The sequence below is a fragment of the Hydra vulgaris genome, chromosome 09 (genome assembly GCF_038396675.1).
Source record: "Hydra vulgaris chromosome 09, alternate assembly HydraT2T_AEP".
Classification (NCBI taxonomy): domain Eukaryota; kingdom Metazoa; phylum Cnidaria; class Hydrozoa; order Anthoathecata; family Hydridae; genus Hydra; species Hydra vulgaris.
Window position 1 is genome coordinate 58,631,260 of NC_088928.1, and position 23,202 is coordinate 58,654,461.

The 23,202-nt window shown below is 28.8% G+C and overlaps 2 protein-coding genes across 3 annotated transcripts; one reads left to right on the forward strand and one right to left on the reverse strand.

The window, feature by feature from the left end:
- Positions 1–3,584: 3,584 nt before the first annotated feature.
- Positions 3,585–20,238, forward strand: LOC124811334 (tetratricopeptide repeat protein 9C). Of its 2 annotated transcripts, none has more exons than XM_065806185.1 (5): positions 3,585–3,736; positions 4,272–4,527; positions 11,146–11,198; positions 11,277–11,400; positions 19,858–20,238. In XM_065806185.1, the coding sequence occupies exons 1-5, from the start codon at positions 3,695–3,697 to the stop codon at positions 19,959–19,961; spliced, it is 579 nt and encodes a 192-aa protein (XP_065662257.1). In that variant the 5' UTR covers positions 3,585–3,694; the 3' UTR covers positions 19,962–20,238. The 2 variants fall into 2 exon arrangements, with proteins under 2 accessions (XP_065662257.1, XP_065662256.1); XM_065806184.1 differs by having other exon boundaries at positions 3,694–3,836; positions 19,858–20,138.
- LOC100211681 (RNA-editing ligase 2, mitochondrial) lies at positions 19,981–22,247 on the reverse strand. Its single transcript, XM_065806183.1, has 5 exons — positions 21,793–22,247; positions 21,591–21,719; positions 21,027–21,185; positions 20,545–20,691; positions 19,981–20,462 (listed from the first exon to the last, which is right to left on the reverse strand). The coding sequence occupies exons 1-5, from the start codon at positions 22,103–22,105 to the stop codon at positions 20,167–20,169; spliced, it is 1,044 nt and encodes a 347-aa protein (XP_065662255.1). The 5' UTR covers positions 22,106–22,247; the 3' UTR covers positions 19,981–20,166.
- Positions 22,248–23,202: the final 955 nt, after the last annotated feature.

Consider the following 23,202-nt stretch of genomic DNA (forward strand, 5'->3'; position numbering starts at 1 on the left):
GGAGGTTTATTTGATATCACCATGGGAGCCTTTGATGGCGCAAAAGTTTGTGAGTTAGTTGGAATATTTATCTTTTTTCAGTTATCTCAGTCTTACAATAAAAATGAATTCGGATTGTACAGAGATGATGGTCTAGGAGTTTTTAAGAACCGGAGTGGCCAACAAATAGAAAAAATTAAAAAGTACTTAGTGAAAATTTTTAAAAATAATGATCTTCTTTTATCCATTAACTGTAATTTTAAAACTGTTAATTATCTAGACTTAACGTTAAATCTTAATGACAGTTCTTTCCAACCTTACTGCAAGCCTGCTAATTCCATCAGTTATATAAATGCTGACTCTAACCTACCTCCTAGCATACTAAAAAGTTTTTCTCAAACTATCAAACTAAGATTGTCAACTAATTCTTCTAACGAAAATTTTTTTAAACAATTTATTTTAATCAGGTTTTATCTGTAAATTTGCTTACCATTCAAATAAAAAACGGATCCAATTCAAAAATCACCAGCGAAACATAATCTGGTACAACCCACCTTTCAGTACCAATGCTGCTACAAAAATAGATTGCTACAAAGTTCCGCAATCGTTTTTTGAACATGGTAGACCTGCACTTTCAGGTTGGTCACAAACACCGTAAGATATTAAATCAAAATACCATTAAAATAAGCTAGTCATGTATGCCAAACATCAAGTTCATCATTAATTCGCATAATCATAGGATATTGTATAGCCACGGTAAAGATGAAGGGAAAACATGCAACTGTGTCAACAAATCTATCTGCCCCATGAACAATCAGTGCTTGACAAAGAACATCGTTTATCAACCCACCGTGTCGTCAAATAAACCTGACTACAAAGAAAAAGTATATTTTGACTTTTTTGAAACTCCATTTAAATCTTGGTATGCTAAATACCTACAATCTCTTAACAATAATAAATATAAAAATGATACCGAGTTGTCTAAAGAAATTTGGAACATAAAAGACAAAATGTTTACACCCTTAAATTAAATGGAAAATTGTGAAATGTTGCAATCCTTATAACTCCTCGTCAAAAGTTTGCAATCTTTGCTTATACGAAAATTTCCTTATTTTAAAATATAAAGGTGAAAGCTTGTTAAATAAACGAAATGGGTTGATTTCAAAAATAAGTTCCTCTTATCTTTTTTTGACACCGGTGATTAGCTAATATTTTGTTTTTTCTTTGATTTCCATCAAGTATGTCTTTTAGTGACGTAAAGATCTCACAACACAGTATTTTGTATTTTTAGCGAGTTTTTTTGTTTTTGATTTTGTATTCAATGGCTGATGATTGCCGTATAGGCATGAATCTTAAAGTACCATAGAAAAAGTTATTTTTTTGTTGTTAATGTGTTAACTCTCAAATTTAGTTAAAAGGTAAGTATGATATCGTAAGGTTTTAAAACAAATTACAATAGTGAAGCTATTATATTAAAACAATAACTCACTTTAAAAAAAAGGTTGCTAAGACAGACATCGATGTGGCTGTGTAGCTATCTTCATTACTGATGTATTTATCTCATGAAGTTAATTAATTCTATAAAACTTTTCTTAAACAAGTTTTGGTACTTGTAAAGTTAACAACAAACACAAACTTATCTAGATTATACATTGACCAAATGGTGCTAATTGAATATGTTGGACTTGTTATTTACCTGTGCAGTAATTCTATTTTAAAAGTTGTTTCCTAATGCTATATTAAGTAATAATACTAAGGGCCGCTTAGTTTCGCTTCCCGAAAGTGTTTAGCTACGGCAAAGGTAATTACGATTCAATTTCAAACTTTATTGCATCAACCAACTGGAGTATTTTAATTCTCCATAAAACCGCGGATCAAATGTTTATTTTATTAATTTCTAACAATTGTTCTGTTTGCGAATATTTTATCCCCAACATTAATAAAACAAAGAAAAAGTATGATCCTTGGGTCACTCCACATATTAAAAACCTAATCCAAGAAAAAAAATCAGCTTTGTATATTAACTGCTCAACTAAATGGATGAATAATTAAACTTTAAATAAACTGCTATCTTTATGATCATTCCAATAAAAGCTTCATCATCGTTCTAATAAAATCTTCATAATCGTTCTAATTAAATCTTTATAATCGTTCTAATAAAGGCTATATAATGACAACTTGGGTTTTTCTATTTCAGACATTATTAACTTACCAGTCTAAACCCGATAAATATTTTTCCCGTAAAAATCTTTCATAAATTCTTTAATTATGGAATACTACTACTCTCTAAAAACTAGCAAATTTTAGTTCGGTCTATAATAAATGGAAGATAAATTACTTGCTGAAAACTATCGACTTATTTTACTAAACTCTGTTGCATGCAAAACAGTCAAAGTACTTGTTAAGAACAAAGTCTATAAGCACATTAACGATAATACAATGCCCTCTACATGGCTTTCATCACCATAAATTAAGCGTGACTAATCTAATAGAGACTTCTGATATAATTTCATCTTCTATAGTATTTCACCAATTTATAGATGTAATCTCGATTTCGCCAAAGCGTTGATTCTCTTCCTCAAAACAGATTTATGTTAAAATTATTTTGTTTCGGAATAAATGGGAAACAAGATAAGTAGGTATAATAAATCAATCCCTAAAATGCTCTACTAAAATGCGTAATTTAGGAGTTTCATGTAACGCTAAGTGAAGCACACATTTTCGAACAGTTTTCTCAAAGTCCTTACAAATTCTTGGTATGCAAAAATACTTTCACTTTTATTGATGAAAAAACGGCTCTCAAGTTATATAAAGTGTTTATTAGACCACACCATAAATATACATCGTCTATTTGGGCTTCTTATTTAAAAACTGATAAAACTTGGTTAAATCTCTTTTACGCAAAGCAACAAAATGAACTTTCAGTCTAAGACACCTTTAATACTGCGAAAGACTAAGAAAATTAAATGTACCATCATTGACTAAGTGTTTTGGTTGGGGTACCGGAAAACTTAGGGTTTAGAGAAATTTTCCGCACTTTTTCTCCACATTTTACACATTGAAAATTTCCTCATTTTTGTCTTTTACCCGTATCCGCAATTACATATTATGATATAAGTTGCTCATTTAAAAATATAATAGTACCATTTATGTGTATTCGACATTACCCAGTTGTCAAATTTTTTCAAGGAAAGAGAACGATAAATGAGAGAGGGGGGGGGGGCAGAGAAGTAGTTTAGGGGCCCGGATTAAAATTTTGCAGGGAGGTCTATTTTTTGTCGCTACGCTACTGGTATTTCATGGATGGCCCCGAGAGATTTTGTCAGGTTACCTGATTTGGAGTGTAAGGGTAAAAAATATATTGTCTATGAGTCTTGTGGATTGCGGTGTGAATCTAGTTGGTTGAGTAAAAATTGTAAAGAAAGAATATGAGCACTTAAAATCAAGAAAACTAGTAACATCATTACAAAGGTTGTTGCTTGGGAGATTAATGTTAAAATCCCCTAAGTTAAGCGTTAGTGGTGTAGCGGCAGAGCACTCACTTCATAAACAAGAAGTTCCGTTTTTAATCCCTACCACATCCCTGTTAGTGCTGCCCTCAATTTATTGCGCCCCTAAGTTTGTCTAAACTCATATTTTGGAGTTAACGGTTGGATAATTCTATAAAAAAACGTTCTCCCACCACCACCCAGTTTGACCAGAAAGTACCATAAAAATGTGTCAATTCTTAAAAAAAGCTAAGATAACCGATGAAGTGGTGGGTATATTACCAAATTTTACAATACTTGGGAATAATTTTTGTTAATCATCATATATCGCCGAGAATACTTTTCTCCCAAAGTTTGATCTCAAAAAAAGTAAAATTTTATAGAGATTTCATAAATAAAAAATTAATTTTCTTAAAAAAAATATTATTGAAAAAAGTTAAAAATTTAATAAAGTTTAATTCTAGCTCTTTAAATTTCTGAGCTTTCAGATCTGGTCTTATTTTGTATTTTATGTCTGATTTTCTTTATTACTAAACCAACAACTAAAAATCTTCACTGGAACAAATACCAATTACTAAAAAACAATGTTGACAAAATCAATACCATTAGTTATACTAGTTATATTTAAGGTGACTTTTTGGATTGGCAATATGAATTGTCACCTTAAATATAATGCTTTAGTTTGTAAATTAATTTTAGGTTTAAAAAAAATGTGTCACTTTTTGTTTAGTTTAATTTTAATTTATTTGATTTTAAAATTTAATACTTATTTAATTTAATTTCATATTCTATTTTAATTTTAAGTTAAAATTCAATCCCATGAAGATAAAAGAACTACTTTTAAAAGCTCAAAATGAAAAAGAAAGCGGAAATGAATTTTACAAGCATGGAAATATTAGAAGTGCAATAAAAAAATATCACTATTGCCTAATGTACTTAAAAGACATAGAGAAACCATCTCCATTGTCAAAGTTAACAGGAGAGCCTCACGAGGAATTAAGCCAGAAAAGTTTAAAAGATATCAACAACTTGCGTTGTACTTGCTATAATAATTTGTCAGGTAATCATTGACTCATTTCAAATAAAATTTAGGTATTAAAACTCTATTTATACTTTTTAATTAGTAAAAAAGACTTATCTTTTTAAAATAAAATAAACCTAGACTTAACTAAGACTTTAAAATAAATGCAAATTGTGTGATGCAGTGCATCCTTATCACATAAATTTATAATTTTGGGATTAATCAAACACTGCAGGTGTTGTAAGTATATGGTTGTTTGTTTTTCTATGGAGGTTGACAGTTGAGATCTTTTCAAAGTCCCACCTATTGTTAAGACTATGAAAAGACTTCTTGGTGGTTTCTATGTAGTCTTCAGGCCATCATCGTGACTTTATGATTGAAGAGAAAGACAAAGTTATATTTCATAGTAAAAATCTTGTTCATTGTGGTATATATTTATGAAGTGTTTGCAGTTTTATATTGGCCAGCTATTTATCTGAAAAATAGTAAACAAAATTAAAGTTCAAATAATGTTGTTTCGACCATAATAACATGCATCAAAAATTAAATCAATTATTAAATCATATTTTAGGGCTTTGTTTGTGTTGTAATAAATTACTGTTGGGTGCAACATTTCTGCAACATTACTTAAATTTTGTTCTCTTGGAAACTTAAAATTTTGTTTTTACAACATTTATTTTTATTGTTTTTACAACATTTATTTTTATTGTTTTTACAATATTTATAATTTTATGAAAAATCACAGAAAACAATAAACTCAGTGTTACTTTACAATTTTTTTAAGTTTTAGAATAGTTAAGAATCAATAATAATAAATGAATAAATAATGGAAGTTTTTGTATCTTGTTAAAATTTTGATAATTATTAGTTGTTAATAATTAAGATAAATTATTGATGATATATTATCGCTCTGTCAGCATAAACTATAAATGATTTATCTACATCAGTATCATCCTAAATATATAATTCTTGATAAACTCTTGAATTTAATTTCTGATCAAACTTTAACTCTTGAATTTAATCTTTTGAGATATTTCGTATTTTTTTTTAGATAAAGCTCAGTCTACTTTTTCCACCACAAACTATGTGGTATCTGCTTTATTTAATTAGATTTAGTTATTTTTTTGATATGTTTATTAGACCTTTGCTTCAATTTATTATTCTTTAACATTTAACATTTTTCTTTTACTTTTTTCTGTATTGCATAAGTATATCCATGTCATTAGCTCTGTATTGAACTTCTTTATATGAAAACTGTCAGAATTCACACTCATAAAATCTTTGATGTTAAACATAAAAAACAAACATATTTCATAGTTTCACCATATATCATAGAAACAACCTCGTTTCTATTTTGTACAGTAAAACCTTTGTGAAAAACCTTTAAAAAGTTTGTGCTGACTTGATGCTGGCCAAAATTAGTTTAGAGTTAGCAATTTATTGCCAATCTTATTTTTTTAAATAATTTGGAGGGGTGTATATACATATTAAGTTTCTCCAATTTTTATGCATTTTAATGTAAAGTACTACACAAAATTACACAAATGCCAGTATTTTTAAATTAAAGTGTAAAAATCAATTGAGAAAAAAGTAGCATGAATAACATATGCTAAGTTATCAAGAATAGTCATGCTAGTTTTACATTTCAGTTAAAAGGTCAGATTGGATGTTAGATCGAAACCCAAAACTGAAATGAAGACTGCGTTTTTTAATGTTGTTTTTGTTTCAATATCTAAGATTTTTTTTGCCAAAATCAGGATAATACTGTCTGTAATTTTCAATGCCCTGCAGCAACCATTCTTTTTGTTCTAGATCACTAGTTATGATGGTCCTAAAGTTAGTTTTACTCCTTTCTTTGCAGTATCATTAATGATCTTCACCGTATAAACAAAATTCTTAGCTGCTTGGTTTCTCCTTCTTCCAAATTGCTTCTAAACAGATATCAAAAGTGTGGTGTTAACAGGTAAAGTTAAAAAGTTTTATTTGACAACTTTAGCAGCACCATTGTAGATTGCACTTTAAGTCTGGTGTTAAATAATAATGCCACAATATATTTGGTGAGATCCTGGTTTTCTAGCAGATCCAAGTTGCCTTGGCCTGAGTGTTTTCCTTTTTAATTAGAAAGAGCACCCAGTAGTTTTCCTTACGCTATTGTGTAGCATTAGATACAAGTATGCTCATGTTACCTAAAGCATGAAATCAAAAACAAAACAAAAAAAAAGAAAAGAAAATCTTATTAAAAATATTTAAAACAACTGTTTTTTACAAGTTTCTTTAAATTTTATTTATAGTTAAGTAATTAAAGAGTATAAAAACTATTTTAGTTTTGAAACTTTTCTTTATTTTTAAATAATAACCATATATCACTGCTGATGGTCCCCATAAACTTTTGCACCACTGTTGTTGTTTTTTTGCCAATGGTTGACAATGCCTTTAGCAAATCTTGTACTGAATTAATAGTATTGCCTATTTTATGGAAGTATCCTTTGCCAATACCCCACAAGTTTTCGATGAACTGAAATTGTGAGCAATTTGGTGGATTAAACTTTTTTACTACAAACTTAACCTTAATAGTTTTCTTAGTCAAGTCAAACAAACAATAACATTAAAGTTCGATTACATGCTAGACCTTAAAAATAAGGTAAGGAAAAATTGAATTACAGTGATTGTCACCAGGAAGTTGACTAAAGTTACATTCGATGTACGACGATGTTCCCCTTGTACGACAAAATGCAGCCTTTTAATTTTATCAAAACTTGGATGTAAAGTGCTTATGTTTTGGCAGTGGAGTTTTGTTTGTCAGAATGATTTTGATATTTAATTGCGAGGAAAGACTTTTAATTATTGTATTTCTTCACTTTCCTTACCAAAAAGTCAGAAACATTGTACTTTTTAGCTCTTTCTCTATTTAAAATAGATTTTTTTTTAAAAGAACAACAAATCTTATTTACCACTGGTTTATTGTTAAAAAATTTTTTCATCCTGACTTGATAATGAACATATGATTGTACAAGTATGTTAATAAAGTAAATTTCATCATACCTCATTAAAGCTCATCTGAAGAAATAAGTGATTTATTTAAAAAAAATCAATAAACTTGTCTTGGGGTTAAGGTTGGTGCAAATCCGATCAGAAAACTCAAACAATACAATAAACTGAAAAATTGCTTAAAAAATCCATTGATCAAAAATTTGCTAAAATTTCTGTTCTTAATTTTACTCTTTGTCATTCCTGACTTCTTGATTCAATGCATATTTTGAGCAATTCTTCAAAAAGTGAGTTTATTGTTAATTTTCTGTCACTGCTAAGAGAGACATATAATAAACAGAAACAAGTAGAAGTATTAAAAAGCTTGTCCAAGTTAGAATCGAGATTTGATTTAGTGGAGGTCTTACCATGGTTGCAATTAATATTAGTTAATACCTAGAAAAAATGTTTTAATTATAGATTTTTTCTGTTTTAATGATAGATTTTTTGTTTTCTTTATCTACAAATGTAATTCAAAATGCATAGAGCTTTTATTCAGATATAATATTTAAATCAAATATATAATACAAAATATAAAGACACATAATTGCAGACATTGATTGAAAAGAGAGAAATAAAGAGTAAACAGCTGAGATCTAAAGAATCTAAGAAAAGTAAATTTATGTTTAATTATCAGATTAAGCCAAAAGATGTGAGAAAAAAAATGTTAAATAAAGCTTTATGCATACTGCATAAAATTTCTAAGAAACGTAGTTGATATTTATATGTTCCTTTAAATGATGTAGCCTATAGATCACAGAGGTAAAGTTGAGGGATCTTGATGCAATCCATAAACTGACAATTTATTATGCTAAAGTAGAAAAGCATATCCAGTCATTTCCTAGTAATATTTGCAGTATTTAATTAGTATTTAATAAAGATGCATTATCTTTTTATTTAGATGAAAAACTCAATTCTAAAAATTTGAGCACATTATGCAAGCAAAAAGAGATCCAGATTGTCCTGAAAATTTCATCTTATTGTTCGAAAGAAAATTGATGACTGTGTGAAGAGTTAAAATATAAACTAAACATCAGTATTTTTTTTTGGTCTTGAAAAGTTTTAATTTATGAACTTTTTAATAGATCTTGTTTAGCACCTTCAAAGTTTCAACAACTAAATCATATTCTAGTATAACTCACTGATATGGTATTTCAATACATACTCAAATTCTTCCTCTCTGACTTATTCAACTTCAAGTTCTAGAAGCTGCACTCTCGTATTTTCAGTTAAATCATATTCTATTATAACTCACTGATATGGTATTTCAATACATTCTCAAATTCTTCCTCTCTGACTGGTTCAACTTCAAGTTTTAGAAGCTGCACTCTCGTATTTTCAGTTAAATCATATTCTATTATAACTCACTGATATGGTATTTCAATACATTCTCAAATTCTTCCTCTCTGACTGGTTCAACTTCAAGTTTTAGAAGCTGCACTCTCGTATTTTCAGTTAATGCAACCTCTTCTTAAAATGAAGAAATAAAAAATCTAATGTATCTAAAATATGTTTATTAAGTAGATATATTTGTAAACAAAATAATATAAAAACTTAAATAAAGTTTATAATCTTTCCAACTAAAAATTGTTATAAATTAGTTTATTTTGAATTATTATTTTTTTTAAATTTAAGTTACATTATAACTTTACTAATTGAAGATTTTAAAAATACTGAAAATAAATAAAAATTAAACTATTCATTTAAAAATTAAAAAAAAAAGTTAATCACTTGAACTAAGATTTTTTCCCTTATTTAAACTCATTTGCCTCATTAACTCATTTAAAAGATGAAAAAATATTGTTAAAAACCTAGACTTAAAGATATTTTTATAAAAGGACTTACCAATCAACAAATTAAGCTTTACTGATTATGATGGGCTACTATCTATAATACTTTTATTAAGATTCATATCTTTGTTCTAATGAGTTTAAAAAAAAGAATCAAGGTTTGTGTTTCGAACTTAGGTAGCTGAAATGGTAACTGCACTAATTATTTTATAACGATTACTAATGGATATTTGATGGTTAAATTAATGTGTTGTCTATTAAATTAATGTGTTGTAGCATTTGCACATATCATTAAATATAATTTAATATATTGTGGAAATCTACTACAACTTTCCTACTTACAATGTTTGTTTGTAAAGCAGTGAATGTGTATGAGGAAAGGTGTTGTTGGTGAATGTTGGAGATCCATTTGATACAGCAAATGCACACAATTGAGGTATTTATGAGCACATATAGTTGAACATTATTTTTTAGAATTATTAACTTGTTTATTATTATTAGTTATTCAACTTGCTGATGACCTAGTGTAGTATGCCTAAAGTGTAACAAGAACATACTGTTGTTACTTTCAACAAACATTCTCATATTGTTGCAGCTAGGTTGAGGATGTTTAAACTTTCCGTTCTGACCTCATTTGTGCAATCATGAGTTCTTATTCTAATTCTCGGTTTGGATGTATTTATTATTCATTGACATATCATATCATCTGTTATACCTTTAACAATTCTGATAAAAATATATCTTTATTGCAATAAAGGTGCTTTCACTTTAGGCATAAGTTGATGTTATAATTATTGCAAATTATTCCAAATTTTCTTATATTATTGATAGGTTGTATGGATTTAGTAAACTTGATATTGTTACAAGCATTTATTCCATATGGTGTGAGCTTTTTGTTTCTTTGTTTAGCTTCTTTGATTTTAAAGCCAAATTTTTGATGAACTTTTATGAAAAGTCATTTAGAATTAAGCAAAAGCTGTTGCATGTTTTCTTGACAAGAAGTAGTTTTCTTAGAGGTTTCGCACCCCTATAAATTTCAGAGCGCTTTTTTTTAGAGTCTTCTCAAAAAAAGCGCTTTTGTTCCTATGCAATGGCATTTGGTTGCCATTAGTGATCATGACGTTGACTAAAAAACTCAATTTTTATGTACGTATGTAAAATCAAAACCCCCTTACCCAAGGCATAAATTTTTCATAACAGTAAAAACAAAAAAACTTTTAGTTTATTTGCTCTCACCCTGTACACATTTGAAGGTTTTTGGGTAACTCTCCCTTCCCCTGTGTGCGCAGTTTATGGAAGACCCCAGAAGAAAAATAATATAAAAGCAAATTAAATTAAGCGATGTTAAATTTTTTTATTTATTTTTAAAAAAAAGTAGTAATAGGTAAAAGTTTAAAAAAGTACTCCAGTTGCTAGGATACATGCTTACCAATAAGTACTGCAGTTGCTAGTATACATGCTTACCAATAATTCAGTCTTGCCTGTATCCAATTTCACAGTGTGAAGACAACATAAAATTTTTCCAATTTATTCAATCATTATTTTAGAAAAAAGCTTCTATTGAGTTAAAATTTGCAAGCTTATTGTTGGTAAGCTTCTTTTAAATGCCTGCAAAAATAGAGGTAATTCTCAAGTTTATTACCTACCACTGCACAAATTATGTTTATACAAAAAAATTAACGTTTTCTTTTCTTACGCCTTGTATCATTTTATCTTTGTTTTATTTTAAAGTTTATTCTGGGTTTAAAGTTTTTTTAAGTTAGTGCATAATAAATATTATTAATAAATTGTTTATTTAGCATATTTTGCAATAAAGAAAATATTTTTCTTTTTATTTTAGTTTGTTTAGCTAAAAAACAACAATATGACAAAGTTATAGAGTATACAACTAAGGTAACTTCCCACTTTTTTGTATGGATTTATTTTTTAATTCTATATATTTATGGTTATTTCTAAACTTTATAATTTTAGGTTTTGTTACTTGATTCAGATAATCTTAAAGCATTATTTCGTCGTGGACAGGCTTACATGAATAAAACAGATTTTGACAAAGCAGAAAAAGACTTTAAAAGAATTAAAATCATCAATGAAAAAGGTATTGTTTTTAAACTTATGTTCAGTATCGAAGTATCAATTATATAGCAAGTTATTGTTGTTTATACTTTTTTCATTGTATGCTTTTAAAATCTATATCATGTCTGGTTTGCTGGTACATTATTTTTGTCTTAAATATGAGAGGTATTGTGGTTTTGCCCTAACACATCAGTTGTTCATATTAACAGAAGAACTGTTTTAGAGTAGCAGAGCAACAAAGAAAAACAAAGAAAAGTCTCTTAATACTTTCATTGAATTTCTTATTTTTCTTCCTAGTACTTCCTCCCAAGTATAGTCTTATTCATTTTACTTATGGAAAGGGTTTTTTTTAAACATATTTTTATGAAAGTTTAATTGCAGTTAGTAAAGTAAAGATTTCTGCTGTCCTTCACCTTTTAACCCTTAAAAGCACCATTTCAGAGCTTATATAGTGTTTACATGTCTAAAAGTGTTTGTATTTTTGAAATTCTATTACAAATAACTTTTAAAATTTTATAGTGAAAGTATTTTGATTTTACACTTTAAAATTTTATGAGACTTAATTGAAAGATGAAACTTAATTGAATGACGAGTAACATGAGAATGAATTTTAGCAGATGGCACAAGAGATGCTAGCTCTTTAGAGCAGTGCCCATTATAGTATTTGTAGAAAAGAGAAGCAACATTACAACGATGTGATAATGGTTGGAGGTTGGCTGCAAGAGCAGGTCCAACTATGTTTACAATGTGTTTTTGCACCCTGTCTAAAAGAGAAAAGGCATCATTAGAAGATCCGCCCCAAATATGGCAACAATATTCTATACAAGGCCGGATTTGAGAATCCGAAGTAAGAAAGTGTCAAGCTCGATAAAGAGATGCAACCTTAGCAGATGCTAATTTTGCAACAGATTTTCAAGAAAGATCAGAAGTAAAAGTTAATCCTAGAAGATGAAGAGTAGATGACTCATCAAGTACATCACCATTCATAAATATAGGAAGATCTAACTTATTGCGATAACAATTGGCTGAAAAAAATTGAGTTTTATCTGTATTGAAGTTCACCAGCAACTGTGAGCCCCATGCTGTAGCAGAAGTGAGATTCTTTTTGAGCTCAAATGCCCCCTCCAAGCAATCAGAGAGTGTTGGTTTTTTATCACAACAAGAATAAATGGTAGTATCAAATAGTAGATGTGAGAATATCTGGAAGATCGTTAATGTAAATTAAAAAGAGTATAGGGCCAAGGATAGAATCTTAAGGAACCCCTGAAGTTACAGAATAAGAAGAAGAGTGCTGTCCATCGAGGACAACTTTTTTACTACGATTGGAAAGGAAGGATTCAATAATCTTAAAGATGTTGCCATAAGACACACCATAAGAAGAAAGCTTATGGAGAAGACCAGCATGCCAAACCTTATCAAAAGCTTTTGAAATGTCAAGAGCAATGGCCTTAACCTCTCCACTTTTATCTAATGCACGATAAAACCTATCAGTTATTACTGTTAGCAAATCAGTTGTAGAATGAGAAGGTCGAAATCCATATATTGATGGTCAGAAAGGAAGTTATTAGATTCAAGATGAGAAATTAAGTGTTTATTAATTAAAGATTCAAAAACCTTGCTTATGATAGGAAGAATACTAATGGGACGGTAGTTAGACGAATCAGATCGCTCTCTAGAATTTTTGAAGATAGGGATAACAGATGCCTCTTTCCAGCATGCTGGAAAACAAGACTCTGATAAGCACTTGTTGAATAGTTTTGAGAGTATAGACGACAGCTCTGGAGAACACTTCTGCAAGACAATAACAGGTATGTTGTCCGGGCCAGAAGCTGTAGAAGAGTCTAGGCAGAAAATCACTTTAGATACAGAAGCTGGAGTGATACGAATGTCAAGCAATGGATCAACCTGTTTGTTGGCAATATCAGGTAGAACGCAACTAGTGGAATCAAGAGATGATATTGATGAAAAGTTCTTAGCAAACAATTCAGCTTTGTCTTTAGGTGAGGTGGCAAAGTCTGAACCATACAAGAGAGGTGGAATTAAAAATTTGCCCTTATTATTAATACTATTAAAGATTCTCCAGAAGTCACGAGAGCCTAATTTTTGAGATGAGATATGAGATTTCACGACCTGCGAATAGCGGGCTTTGGCGTTAGACAAGACCTTTTTACAATGGTTTCTAGCAGTAATAAACAGGCGTTTCGATTGGCAATTGCAGCAGCACAATGTGAAGAAAACCATGGAGGAGAGTGAGGCTTGACCTGGAATCGTCGAGAGGGAACAAAAGATTCTATGCCAGCCTGAATCCACGAGGTTATGTAAGATGCGCATTTGTCAACAGGAAGACAAAAGATTTCTACCCAAGGGCCATCACGAAGAAAATCACGGAAAGAATCCCAGTCAGCTTTACTGTAGTTGTAAGAGGTACGATAATAGGGGGATTCAGGTGATGAATAAGAATGAGATATTAGTTTTAGAGAGATCAAACTGTGATCAGAAGAACCTAAGGGTGAATGTTGAGAAACTGAGCACTGATTAGGATTAGAAACAAGACATAAGTCGAGTAGAGAAGGTAAATGATTAGGGTCTGGAAAGCGAGTTGGAAAGTTGACTGTTTGAGTTAGGGATTGAGAAAGGCAAAAGTTGTGGGCTTTAATGCCTGCAGAGTCACTGACACTAGAGCCAAGCCATTGAGAGTGGTGAGCATTAATGTCACCGACAACAACTATATTAGCTGATGGATAAAGAGAGAGGGCTTGGTCAATATGATCAGAAATAACATCAAAAAGAGTGCAGTTTTGAGATGAAGGAGAGCGATATAGAACAAAGAGAAAGGCGATAGAGTGAAGTGGTGCTAAACAAAAGCACATGAAAGAATAGTCTGTGAACTATTCTTTCATGTGCCCAGGCCAATTGAAGTCTTTACGAATTAAAGGAAGATAACCATCAACACTAAGATTGCAGGATGAGACAGCTGAGCTCAAATTAGTCTCACAAAGATCAAGTAGGTCTGGTGACCTTTGCAAAAGATAAGACTCAAAAGAAGAAAAGTTACTTCGAAGACCACGAATATTAGTGAATGATAGGTTTAGAGAATTTGGTGATGATGATGGTTTTTTGTGTTTTATACTTTTTTGTGCTCAAGTCATTTTTAAATTTGTTGAAGATCTTGACTCAAAGCATAGATAGTACTCAGTACACTGTTTAATAGCCCAAGTAATTGTCTCATTACTATTAATAAACTCTAAGCCGTAGCAAAGGGCTCCAAAATGTAGCCTCCGCAATGCACACCAAAAGTACAAACAGGGACACTATCCATGTGCAACATGGCACTGTTAATACTTTGATATTTTTCAGCTGTTGATGGAATCAGCCTCTCTGAGAGCTACCACAGAGTTTGGGAAACCTGACTACCACCAGCCTCAGAACCATAAAACTGAGTTTTAGAGATGTACCCTCATTAGGAGATAATAGAATGAGTTGCCTAGTCATAAAACCAGAGACACAAGCAAAACCCATGCATTGAGTCAAGAAAATCCAGCATTCAACATCCTAAACTGGAAACAATGTATTAAAATGTATCTTAAAGTTATATATATATCTTATAGTTATATGTTGCTACATCGACATATTGTCATGTTCTACATATTGTCACGGTTTCCTAAGTAAAATGTTCCTAACTGTATTTGAAGAAAGTTATTTTTTTATCGTTTTGATTGTGTAGGTTCATGCTAACGTCATTTTAAAGCTTAAGCTTTAAAATGAAGAAATATAAGAATATTTTTGCACTTCATAGTTTTTTTTAACCTTTTGCATGACATTTGACACCATTTTGGATCCTGCATGACATTTGATGCCACCTGTAATTTTCAATATTTTCTGAGTATTTCTGAATCAATTATCTGAAATTTTTAATCTCCTTGCTATTTCTTTGTTACTGATCATGGAGTCATCCTATATATTATTTTTCTGTTACTGATCATGGAGTCATCCTATATATTTATTATTTCTCTGTTACAGATCATGGAATCATCCTATATATTTATTATTTTTCTGTTACTGATCATGGAGTCATCTTATATATTTATTATTTTTCTGTTACTGATCATGGAGTCATCTTATATATTTATTATTTTTCTGTTACTGATCATGGAGTCATCCTATATATTTATTATTTTTCTGTTACTGATCATGGAGTCATCCTATATATTTATTATTTTTCTGTTACTGATCATGGAGTCATCTTATATATTTATTATTTTTCTGTTACTGATCATGGAGTCATCTTATATATTTATTATTTTTCTGTTACTGATCATGGAGTCATCCTATATATTTATTATTTTTCTGTTACTGATCATGGAGTCATCCTATATATTTATTATTTTTCTGTTACTGATCATGGAGTCATCTTATATATTTATTATTTTTCTGTTACTGATCATGGAGTCATCTTATATATTTATTATTTTTCTGTTACTGATCATGGAGTCATCCTATATATTTATTATTTTTCTGTTACTGATCATGGAGTCATCTTATATATTTATTATTTTTCTGTTACTGATCATGGAGTCATCCTATATATTTATTATTTTTCTGTTACTGATCATGGAGTCATCTTATATATTTATTATTTTTCTGTTACTGATCATGGAGTCATCCTATATATTTATTATTTTTCTGTTACTGATCATGGAGTCATCTTATATATTTATTATTTTTCTGTTACTGATCATGGAGTCATCCTATATATTTATTATTTTTCTGTTACTGATCATGGAGTCATCCTATATATTTATTATTTTTCTGTTACTGATCATGGAGTCATCCTATATATTTATTATTTTTCTGTTACTGATCATGGAGTCATCTTATATATTTATTATTTTTCTTTTACCGATTGTGGAGTCATCCTATATATTTACTATTTCTCTGTTACAGATCAAACCTATTATTTGCCACTTTTTTGCTTCGTTTACTGCTTTTCCACCTATTTCTGTGTGTCTTAACTTTTAGATTTGATTAAAATATTTAAAAAAATTTCAAATATATAAAGAGTTATATAAAGAAAAATCTTTAACAAATATAGTTACTTTTTTATGCTAGATAAAAAAGTGAACTAAAGATTTTAAGATAACAAGCATATTAATAAACATAAATAGAAATTATATTAATGTTAATAAATAAATATCAATTATAATTGTAGTAATAGTCTGATCAAATGACGAAGATTAATCAATATATGACTAAAAAAATATATGGACATAAAAAGTAAAGGTTTATAATTTGCTGTTAGTAATAAAAAAGTAGAATGAAAAAAAAGCAACTGGAATAAGAATAATTGTAGCTATAACAACGAATAGAATAAAATTTCGAATAAGAAAATAATAGTAAGTGTCACAAAGTTAAAATGAAAGTCTTATTAGAGTTATTATGTTTATTTAAGCTGAAGAAATTTTGTGAAAAAGTTTAAAGTTTTTAAGTAGTTTTTTAAAGTTTTTTACAATGCATACAACGCTCCTGTTCATTAAATAGAAGACTCATCAAACTTCTAACTTTTATGAGATGTTGCATTAGGCTTTCAATAATATTAGATATTATTAGTTGCGTATGTGTATGTGTTAGTTTATTTTTAATAAAAAAATGTTTGTAATGAAGAAGTAAACTTTTTTTGGATAAAGCGAAAATGTTCTTTTTATTTCTCTGCTGTTTTCTCTTTTTTTCTTTTTTTTGAAATTGTAAATTTGTGGTTTTTCTGAACATCTATTCGTTTTTCTTTGTTTTTATGACTTATCCTCCTTTTTAAAAAAATTTTTTTTTTATAAAAATGCTTCATATTTCTCTGTGGCCTTTCCATACTCAGTCTGGTTCAAGCACGCAGATTACCTGCATCAAGTATAACAAAATAAATTTCTGCTCTAAGCATGTCACTTTAAGTTTTTTTATCCTTTTTCCCTTCCTAATTTTTTCCTTATTTCACTTGGGCTTGATTGACAGCTCGGTCCTTTGATGCATATTTTTACATATTTCAAAAAGTTCTTTTTATTTTTCTGCTGTTTTCTCTTTTTTTCTGTTTTCTTTTGAAATTGCGGAGACTAAGTAAAATTTACAATATCTTAATGATGCAAACATTACCTTAATAAAAATACAATACAATAAATATAAAATAACAGTTTAATTAAATGACAAAAATGGCGGCTGATAAAAGAAAAGAATTAAAATAGTTTCTAAGTGTTCAAATAAATTGTTACTTTCATTTGATACAAAAGTTTAGGCAGCCTTTAAAACTCACTACATTGCAACTATGTAATTTTAAATGTCTATTCTGTTTCTTGATTTGTATTATGTCTGATAATTGCCTTTAGGCATAAAATTATTAGAAACAATAATGTTGTACTGGGTTAAAGTTTGTATTTTAAAACCTTATGCGTGCAAAATATATTCGAACAACGTTGACTTAAATCCACTAAAGTAAATATGTGTATATGTGTGTGTGCACTAGTCCCAGATTGGGGGTTTAGGTGAAGGTACACGGAATTTTTCTTCACTGAATTATCAAGTAGGTATAATTGTATAACTTGTGGTAAAAATCAAAAATAGAGCTGCTTCTAAATTGAATTTTTGCGGAATTTTAAATTTTTAATTGTAATGTATTTTATACTGTCATTACCTTGTTGTCTTTTGTGTTACAGATTGCTTAAAATAACCCAATCAAAAAAGATTAATCTTTGAACTTCAAACTATAATGATAATGTATTTATTTTATATATAAAAATTCTAAACCAACAAGATTAAGTACAAATCTAAAAAGTTTTATACCAAATATTTAATGTTTAATCCTTACATTCGTGTTGAGCTGTATGTTGTGGTCGTTCTTTTTTTTCATGAGAAAGATTTTTTTTTCAGAGGCTCTGAACCTCATAATAGAAGGTTCAGGATTTGTTCTGACAAGAGAAATTTGATGATGGTCCAAATAATTATTTAAGTGATGTTTAATATTATGGTACTTTTATCCAAGTGGCATGCTGATGTTAATGTTACACCTTTTCCTCCGCATAGAATATAGAATCCTAGACTACCTCATCATAAAAGTATGGATTGATAACATTAAAAGAGCTCTTCATGTACTTTTGCGGTTTACTATAGGCAAATGATAAGAGATTGTTATGCTTTCTTTAACATATCAGACAATTGCCACTTCCCCCCCCCCCCCCCTCTTTCCCATCCTTCAATGTCTATTATCACAATTGCTTCTCAGTTTGACTACATCTGTTTGTTTGCATATTTTCATCTATTATCTGTTTAGTCAATTTGAGGTCTTTGAACATTCTCTATGTTTTTAGCAGTTGATTTTCTGTTGCTGGGGTGCCTAATAGCTCTTTTTATATATTGAAAAGTGTCTCTGCATATTGAAGTATCAGTATCAGAACTTGAGATTGAAGTACTTACATTGCCCTGTAATAAAATCAATATACTCCATTAAGTTGAGCTTTATCTTTTTTGACAAAAGCACAATTTAGTTACTACTTATATTCTACCGAGCATTAAAATGGTAACTCTTCCCCAGTTCCCAGAAAGTTTCTACACTTCTGACAACTTTTCTTTTTTGCAAAAAGTTTATTTATGCCTTGCATTTAAAAAATTAATATAAGTTAAATTAAAAAAAAAAGCATGTAATTGCAAACTTTGTATTTTGGGCACAGTCTAGTGAAAAAGAAGTTACTTAAAATAAAACCTCCATCTATATGCTTTCTTAATTTCTAAATTTTCAATAGTTTTTCCGGTTATTATAAGTCATATATTTCACTAATTCACTAATGTCATCCCCAGAAATATACTCCATATACTACTATTCACTACCATAAAACTTATATACTATCACCTCTATGTCTAATAGTAGCCTTTAAGCAATTTCCAATAATTTTATCTCTTCTCCATCTAACAAATTGGCATTGATTGTTACCAAATCTCGGTTTTGTCCATCCACAACACGTTTTTCAATCATTATTTTGTCAATATTAGTGCTTCTTTGAAATCAAAGGTTTTTCATTTTTGTTTCATTTTTGTTTCCATTTTTGTTTGCACAACTATTATTTATATTTTATGCATAATTATTGTTATAATTTATGCATAACAATTATTTATAATTTATGCATAACAATTATTTTTTCTAACTATTATTATTAGCTTTTAACTAATTATTTTGATTTTATTGAAAAGTTCATTAATAATTCTGTGATGAGTCCCATATATCTGTAAAAATGTTTTTTCTTAAAAGGTATATCTTTTTATCTGTTAAAAGAATTATTATCTCTTTTTTAGGTTTTTTTAACAGAATTAGTTTTTTAAATTTCATGATTTTAAAAGGGCACAGCAAAGGTTTGCACGGCTTGCATGCTCTAAGCGATCAAAGAAGCAGATAAATCTTTTTACCACTGCATTTATTTAAAGTAAAAAAATATCTTTTTGTTTATAGAAACATGTGCGGACGATTATTTTATATTGATTGAAAAGGAGAGAAAGAAAGAAGAACGAAAAAGAAAAGATTTATATAAAAAAATGGTCTCTGGCAAAACGTAAAAAAACAAAAAAACAACCGTTTTAAACTTCATATTGAAAAATTTTAATTTTTCGCATAATTAACATATGTATATATTGTTAACATTATTTCTTATAACAATAATTAATAGTTCTAATTATATTTTTTGTATTTGTCACAAACTTTTTACTCTAATATATAAAAACTTTATTTATGAATCTATAATTTTTTATATTTTTTTAAAAATTATTTGTTCATATTTAAACTATATTGTTTCAAAAGAGAAAAGGTTTTCTGGTTCAAAACATTCTCAATGATCTCACGTTGTTTTTCTTCGAGTGATTCCCAAAGCTGGTGGGCTTCTACATCATTTGCAAATAAGTCAGTAAAAATATCTGTTATAAATTCATTAATGATGAGTTTTTGATTTTCTTTGTCCGGGAAACCAATCTTTGATATAGCATTTGTCAATCTTTGAGGTGTTGCATTTGCAAGAATTCTCTGCAATACTATATCTTTTTTTGATTTACTAACGGGTTTGGCTTTATAAAACAGAAATTAAATGTAAATTATATAAATTGTAATTATTTTAAAGTAATAAGGTTAATATTAAATAAGGCTTACTAGCTTTGGGAAGTGTTTGTTTTCTCTCTTCTTCAAAACCTGGAAGCTTAATTTTAATGATTACTCTCTCGACCTCACCACCTCGACGAGTTAGACATTTTAATGTTTTGATCGGTTTTACAACAACTCCTTCTGCTTTGTTAGATCCTTTATTTACAAAAGTTCAGTTTACTAAAAAATTTCAATTCCTACTGAATTTTCAAAAATAAAAACAATGTAGTTGGTAAAATAAAAATTTAGTCGAAGTCAAATATAAGATTATTAAAAATATTTATTAGATCAAAAATATTTATTAGATCATCATAAATGTTTATAAGATCAAGATAAAAACTAAATTAAAATAATTTAATAAAAAAAACTTTTAATAAAAATTTAATAAAAAGTCGAGTCTTAATTAAATAAACAAGCAACAAAATATTTTCGCAAAAAGTAGGTAAAACATAGATTGCAGGTAAGTTATTGTAATAGACAAAAGTACTGACCAGCTGGAAGAGGCGGTAATCCTAATAATTTTGGAATTGTGCTATCGAATCCTAGTTTGAAATTTAACGCTTGGCTCATGGTACCTATCATTAATGGTTGCAAGTAAAATATATCAAGGCTTTTAAAAATCTCCATGGCAACATCAGGATCCAAATACTCTAAAAACAACTGACTTAAACTAGATTTGTAATTTATTTCGATAAATTGTTTAAATTTATTTAAAGGCATTTAGTTTTATTGCAAAAAAATTTTAATTTTAAATTTCAAAATTTTATCAGTTGTAGAAGTGGTGCATACATTATCTCGGAAATAATAACAATATTGTATAATATTACATCATAAATAATAAAGTATTATAAAAGTTACTTTAATACTAACAGCGTAAGTTAATAGTTAAGTAATTTAAATATTATTTATTTTTATATTTTTAGGTATTGATATATTTATCTTCTAACAAATTTAATGAAGTACAATTAGTAGGTTGTCTAAGATACTGCTACTTTTTAATAAGTCATTCTAATATTTATTTATTCACATTTCAAAAATAAATAAAAATATTGTACCGTTTAACCCTTCTTCGAATTGTGTCCTATAGCCAATGTCGAAAGCACACCACCTGACGTCTGGACAGTATTGTATTTCTTTTTGTATTGGTTTTTGGTTTCCGTTTGTCGGTACATTGGAATAGTAACCTAATTAGCAAATTAGGCGTAACATTTTTTTTTTTTTTTTTAAAGTGATAGAAAAGAAAAAACTTTTGTTTACCTCCAAACAGTTCCCCGTAGATAGAAACTTGTTTAATTTGTTTACCAGTTGATGTTTCAACCATACGGTAAATAGTTTTCATTTTCTCGGGGTAATCATTCATAAAACTAGCCGTATTATGGTTAAAGAAGTTTTCGCCTTCCGTTAAGAAATCTCTTCGACGACCGATCTGCACCCATTCGCCGTCTGTATGAAAACTGAAATTTGCCCCGTGTATTTTTTCTAACACAATCCAAGAAGTTTTTTCCAATTCACTAGAACCAATAAATTTATTAATACTATCGGCCATTTTTTCGTACTCTTCGAATATCATTTTTGCTTTGTCCTTAACTCAAATTATTATTTAACTTAGATTTAAAAATAATTCTAAAAAGCAAAACGTTTTTATGTTATGTTATTGCACCATGATTTGTAAACAACGACCGTTAGATTTTATGGAAATGACGTTTGCTTTTACATACAAAAATGTATTGCTTCATTTCCATTGAAATATTTATGCATATGCAGCAAAATATGATTGATTAGATGATGCAATAGGCGTTTTGTGATTGGTGGTAATATATAAATCAAAATTAAAATATTCATTCTTATTATGTGCAAAAATGCGTAGCATGTTTAACATTTCTATGACTACGTTAACATATTCGGAATACGACTTGAAGTTTTAAATTATTTTCTTTTATTCACTTTTTTTTGTTTATTTGTCTTAAAAAAAAAACGGTTTAAAAAAAAAGTATTATTTCGATAAAACCGGTACAAAATGAAACAATTTAATTTTTTTTTTTTTTTTAAATTGTAAAAATACGATAAAACAAAATGAAATTTTCATGTTTTGTACGAAACAAAATGGATATTTTACTTCATGAAAAATACAAGTTTTATTTCGTGATTTATCAAATGGAGCTTCCGATAGGATACAAGCCGATGCTTACTAATGACACAAACTTATTTTAATAGCACAAAAGCATAAATTAAATCATTGACTACTTCAATCTTAAAAAGATTTTAAGTAAATATTTTTAAAAAACGTTTAATAAAAATTTTGTGTTTACCACCAAAAGGATTGAGCTTTCACCTGTATAAAGAATAACGGTCTTTTAATGACCTGTAAACATTACCGTAAAAAATTAACTGTAAAAACAATAACGGTCTTTTGTAAACATTAAAACTAAATATTTTGTTTCAAACTCGAGCGGAGAGATTCACTCTAAAACAAAGGCTGACACCTATTATATTTACAGTATATATACAGTATTGGAGAAAACATTTGCAACCAACATCGAGCAATGCTAAAAAGTGTTCCTAATTTTACATGTCTTAAAAACGAAACGCACTATACTACCATAGCAAACAGTTCAGGAGTCTGGAGTCATAGCATGCCATGACACGAGCAATCAGCTGACAGGTGAC

Bases quoted from the DNA above. Each gene is read 5' to 3' on its own strand.
- LOC124811334 (XM_065806184.1), top strand. From the start codon at position 3,729: ATGAAGTGGTGGGTATATTACCAAATTTTACAATACTTGGGAATAATT. The intron at 3,837-4,271 runs GTAAAATTTTAT...TTTAATTTTAAG, and splicing joins AAAGTTTGATCTCAAAAAAA to TTAAAATTCAATCCCATGAA. The intron at 11,401-19,857 runs GTATTGTTTTTA...TTTTGTTTATAG, and splicing joins TAAAATCATCAATGAAAAAG to AAACATGTGCGGACGATTAT.
- LOC100211681 (XM_065806183.1), bottom strand. From the start codon at position 22,105: ATGATATTCGAAGAGTACGAAAAAATGGCCGATAGTATTAATAAATTT. The intron at 21,720-21,792 runs GTAAACAAAAGT...TTTGCTAATTAG, and splicing joins CTACGGGGAACTGTTTGGAG to GTTACTATTCCAATGTACCG. The intron at 20,692-21,026 runs GTCAGTACTTTT...TTGTAAATAAAG, and splicing joins ATTACCGCCTCTTCCAGCTG to GATCTAACAAAGCAGAAGGA.